Here is a 5,058-nt window from a genome sequence, read left to right as displayed (position 1 = left end):
GACATTTCTGTTATTAGTTTTTTTAAAGTGACGTCAGTAAAGCTGACATGTACATAGCGTGCATGTTTTAAACGTGTCACGTGACGTTCGTTTACCGCGAAAATTTCAAAACCACTCACACAAAACCAAAAACTACCACACGTTTTGGCCCTTTTGGCCTTCCATACGCACACTGTACACATACAGTAGGTTCATGTAGGTTTACTGGACCACAGAGACAGCAAATGCAAGACAATACGTATTACTATGCTAAAAAAAAATGCAAAAACTACCTGAAGTGAGTTAATGATTTATGAGCTACTGATGGGTTTATGGAGACGTTTAATTCAGTCTAAATAGCATCAGCGTCAGACACTACAAACATCATGCTGTTGACATGCCATCATAATAACGACATGCTGCAAAGTGTTTTCTTTAAGTGCCTTTCAGTAACTCGCAAACACTGCCCAAATCATTGCATGCACGTGGTCATTATTCTGGTGTTGTCATTTGATGTCATCTGAGCTGCATGCCGAAATACTTTCCATTTATCCCTGCACTAGGGCATCGGCTTGGGTTAAAGTGAATGATTCAAAGCCTCCACAAGGTCACACGCCCACAAATATCTTTCCATTTTTATTCATAAAAGGTAAGAGGCCCAGAGCACCAGTCAGGGGCCCCAGTATTCCTAGAAAGGCCCTTGTAGCTATTTACGGACTCTAAGCACATGCATCTTTGTTCACATTTATTTGTAGCGCTTTTCACATGGTTGCAAAGCAGCTTAACAGAAAATTAAAGTTTTTACATTATATTTAGGAGTAGCTAATCAGTCAAGATGATGTCAATATGGCAGAAATGCACAGTTAGTTAATGAAATGTACACTAGTCAACATTTGAAGTGGATCAGAGTAGTCCTAGTACAACTTTAATGAACTTTTTTGACTACTGTATTTCAAATGTTGACTACTGTATTCAAACCAACGGTGAATGTTGTGATCAAACTTATAGCAAAGTTTTTTTTAATAATTTCTGAATCTTCTGAAACAAGTACTAAAAAGCCAAATTGGCTCCATAAACTGTTTAAATACATTTTTTGTGCTATGTGATGTTCTATTTAAGAACGTTTGTTCATAACTTTGTTCTAAGAACGAATTTCATTCCATATATGTTTAGACATGCCAAAATAAAACCCCTAGTAACTAAACAAAACGAGAAGGCATTGATCTTATATAAACTCGAATATAAACATGCAAATTCTCTCCATATGATCATCAGTCCACCTGTTAAACATCAACCTGCTGTAGTGCTCTTCTGAATATTACATGACTTCACATACAATAAATACATGATTAAGCAATTGATCTGCTGTGTTTCTTTACACATGCATATAAGCATCAGAGGGCTCCTTCCTGGAGTTATAGTCTCGTGAAGCGCATCTCAGTCGTTTCAATGTGACCCGAGTCCGCCATACTGCATGTAAAGGACTGCACGCCGGCGCTCAAGTGCACTTATCATCACACACAGCTAGTGAATGAGGATTGTCTGTCACTGAACAGAAGTCACTTCGAACAGCCAGCCGCCTCAGACAGGTAAAACACAGGTAAAACACACCACTGCACAATAACGCGTTCAGTGCATGTGATAATTAAACGCGTTCTCTTTGAAATGCGCGTTATTCTCTGTGAGGAACGGATTCTGATTCTCATTGTAAAAGCGAAAGTGTTTAACAGTGTGATGCGGAAGGCATCGACCATTTCGGATATTTTTTAAAAATGCAAAACTAATAAATAGCCTACATGGAATGATATATGAAACAAAACACCATTTACAGATGCGCTATTGTTTTCAGATGATATTAATCTGATGCTAATGAAATATGTATTTATGTGCAGCTTTATACAACTTCCTCATAAAAGCGTATACGGGCCTGTCCCTATAAATAGATAGAGCCCTATTTGCATTCTGATGCATATAAGGTGGAGTTATGGATATATATAGGCATTTTTCTTGATATATTTTTTAATGATGATATTAAGCATTCTGATGCATATAAGGTGGAGTTATGGATATATATAGGCATTTTTCTGAAATGGGCTATCTCTTAGCATTGCGCAGCATGGTGCAAATCATTCATTTATTGCTGAATTATGATATATGTGTGTATTTAAGGTTATCTGAATTAAAGGGACATGGCTGAGGACATTCAGCAGAAACTGGAGAAGTACCGCACGGCGCCCTTCGATGCCCGCTTCCCGAACCAGAACCAGACGAGGAACTGCTGGCAGAACTACCTGGGTGAGTCATTTTATTTATATATCTATAGCATATATATTATATATATATATATATCATATATATATATATAATATATATATATTTAGAGGAGTATTTTCTGTCGCGTCATCCTGAAGCGTTGTAATCCACTGCAGCAAGTCCTATACTGTGTGATCTGTGAATAATATTTTTTTTTTTTTTTGACTGTGTTAAAAAAAAAGCTTTTTTAACAGAACTTTTTTGTGGGGACATTTTTTGTGATATTAAAAGTGTAACATTTTGTCGATTCACGGTTTTTTTTACCGTAATTGCTTTACATGTGGTTACCGCGATTGTTTTGGGTTCGCGAGTGTTTATTGAACCTGCGCTCAACTATGGAAACTTATTTATTCAGCACTTTAAAAACGGTAACTGCAAAACTTAGTTGTTCAAAAACAATACTTATTCTAGCAAACAAAAGTTCACAAATGCATATATGTATTTTTTTTAATTCCGTTGCGAAATAAGCTCACATGCTAACCACATTTGTGATTAATTAATAAAATTCAGTATGATGGAATCATTTCAAAACGATTTTTAATTAATAAAATTCAGTATGAAAAGTATGAAAGTTTGGGGTCAGCAAGATTTATTTTTTGAAACAAGGAATATTTTTATTCAGGGCTGTAAAATCGATTAATGTTTGTGTTTACATAATATGTGTACTGTGTACTATATTTATATGTATATATAAATACACACACATACATGTATATATATATATATATATTTCTTATGCGATTTTTATAAACCTTATATTTATATATATCTAATATATATATATATATATATATATCTAAATAACTATTAATCATATATATATATATTTCTGAAATATGTATACATTTATATATATACATATAAATACACACACATATATTATGTAAACACAAACTTTTATTTTGGATGCGATTAATCACGATTAATCGATTTTACAGCCCTATTACGAGCAAATTCATTAAATTGATCAAAAGTGACAGTAAAGACATTTATAAATGTTACAAAAGATTTCTATTTCAAATCCTTATACTTTGAACTTCATCAAATACCCCAAATATTTTACTAATAATTTATATAAATCGTAAAAACAGTAATTTTGCTTATTTTTCTTTAAAAATATTTCGAATAAAATAATTTAAATAATTTTCATATTTAATTTTATTAAAATTATTGTAAATATTAAACCTTTACTTTTTCTTTCTATTTTCAAAAAACTAAAAAAAAATTAAACATATCTGTAATATATATATATATAATAATATCAATTAACCTTTTTAGAAATACAATGGCACCATGTCCAAAAACCCACAGTAATTATGGAATCTGTTTAATTTATTTATAGATTATTATCGCTGCCAAAAAGCTCTGGATGCCAAAGGTGTGGACACAGCTCCATGTGACTGGTACAAGAGGGTCTACAAATCTCTCTGCCCTCTATCCTGGGTAAATATTCCTTCATCCCCTATCTCTATAAGCAACAGAATCGTGCATGAAGGTCATTTACACTCAACATTTCCGTGTGTCGCTCAGATTGAGAAATGGGACACTCAGAGGGAAGATGGAACGTTTCCAGGAAAGATCTGAAGATCACACAGTCTCCAGAGAAATGCATCAGGGGAACCGAAACGCATCTGTCTGTGGTATCGTCTCACCCCAGCCGAGCAGGGCCTTATCAATGTTTGTTCAGAAATGCTCCTGTCAGGCTGGAGGATGAGATAGATTGTTAATGTCATTCCTTATTTAAATGAAAGTGTTGCAGATTCTGCATTAAAATCTCTCAGGCTTTGAAATGTGATTCTGTTGTGGCGTGCTTCATGGAGTCTCTGTCATCAACAATAATTGTGACTTGGCAACCAATGCATATTACACAAAACCAATAGTGATTAGCAGAAAATTGGCAGGTACAGTGGTAACGTCTGGATTGTACAGAACCAGTAACCAGTAAACTAGACAACCACGAGCAGCACTTTTAACATGTTGGTCAGACGGTCTCTTCACTTTTAAAGGAATAGATCTACAAAAATAAACATTTGTTGAAAACGTGCTCATCCTCAGGCCATCCGAGATGTAGATGAGTTTGTTTCTTCATCAGATTTGGAGAAATGCATGTAGCATTTCAACACTTGCTCAGCAATGCATGCATTGCAGTGAATGGGTGCCATCAGAATCAAAGATGTAGTTTCAACAAATTTGGAGAAATGTAGCATTGCATCAGTGTCTCAACGATGGATGCTCTGCAGTGAATGGGGTGCCGTCAGAATGAGAGTCCAAACAGCTGATTAAACAACACAATAATCCACACACAAACTCCAGTCCATCAGTGAAACATCTGGAGAAGACAAAAACTGCGTTTTGTAAGAAACAAATCCATCATTAAGATGTTTTAACTTTTTAAACCATCTCATCTGGCCCAAATACATAATCCATAATAATGCTAAATAAATCAACAATACTGCTTCCTCCAGTCAAAAATGTTCTCTCCTGATTCAGATTAAATTACTTTTTCATTTGAGAAAGCGCGAAGAAATAGGACTATTGTAAGATTTGTTTCTTACAAACATGCAGCTTGTAGCTTCTCAAGTCATGTTTTTGTCAGCCATTTGGACTCTCATTCTGACGGCACCCATTCACTGCAGAGCATCCACTGGTGAGCAAGTGATATAATGCTACAGTTCTCCAAATTTAATGAAGAAACAAACTCATCTACATCTTGGATGGCCTGAGAGTGAGTAAATATTCACTCTAAAAACAAAACTCAAAATCATA

At 34.7% G+C, this 5,058-nt stretch overlaps 1 protein-coding gene across 4 annotated transcripts; it reads left to right on the top strand.

The window, feature by feature from the left end:
* The first annotated feature begins 1,414 nt into the window (after positions 1 to 1,414).
* On the top strand, positions 1,415 to 4,087 carry LOC122135425 (cytochrome c oxidase subunit 6B1-like). Of its 4 annotated transcripts, none has more exons than XM_042714823.1 (4): positions 1,415 to 1,568; positions 2,149 to 2,274; positions 3,635 to 3,735; positions 3,823 to 4,087. In XM_042714823.1, exons 2-4 carry the CDS (start codon positions 2,169 to 2,171, stop codon positions 3,874 to 3,876), a joined length of 261 nt encoding a protein of 86 aa, XP_042570757.1. In that variant the 5' UTR covers positions 1,415 to 1,568; positions 2,149 to 2,168; the 3' UTR covers positions 3,877 to 4,087. The 4 variants fall into 4 exon arrangements, with proteins under 4 accessions (XP_042570757.1, XP_042570758.1, XP_042570756.1 ...); XM_042714824.1 differs by having other exon boundaries at positions 1,420 to 1,568; positions 2,165 to 2,274; XM_042714822.1 differs by having other exon boundaries at positions 1,423 to 1,579.
* Positions 4,088 to 5,058: the final 971 nt, after the last annotated feature.

This window comes from Cyprinus carpio, chromosome A24 (assembly GCF_018340385.1).
Source record: "Cyprinus carpio isolate SPL01 chromosome A24, ASM1834038v1, whole genome shotgun sequence".
In the NCBI taxonomy this organism is placed as follows: Eukaryota; Metazoa; Chordata; class Actinopteri; order Cypriniformes; family Cyprinidae; genus Cyprinus; species Cyprinus carpio.
The sequence above is the reverse complement of the archived record's forward strand: the minus strand, read 5'-3'. Positions and strand labels throughout refer to the sequence as shown.

Bases quoted from the DNA above. Each gene is read 5' to 3' on its own strand.
- LOC122135425 (XM_042714823.1), top strand. From the start codon at position 2,169: ATGGCTGAGGACATTCAGCAGAAACTGGAGAAGTACCGCACGGCGCCC. The intron at 2,275-3,634 runs GTGAGTCATTTT...ATTTATTTATAG, and splicing joins CTGCTGGCAGAACTACCTGG to ATTATTATCGCTGCCAAAAA. The intron at 3,736-3,822 runs GTAAATATTCCT...TGTGTCGCTCAG, and splicing joins CTCTCTGCCCTCTATCCTGG to ATTGAGAAATGGGACACTCA.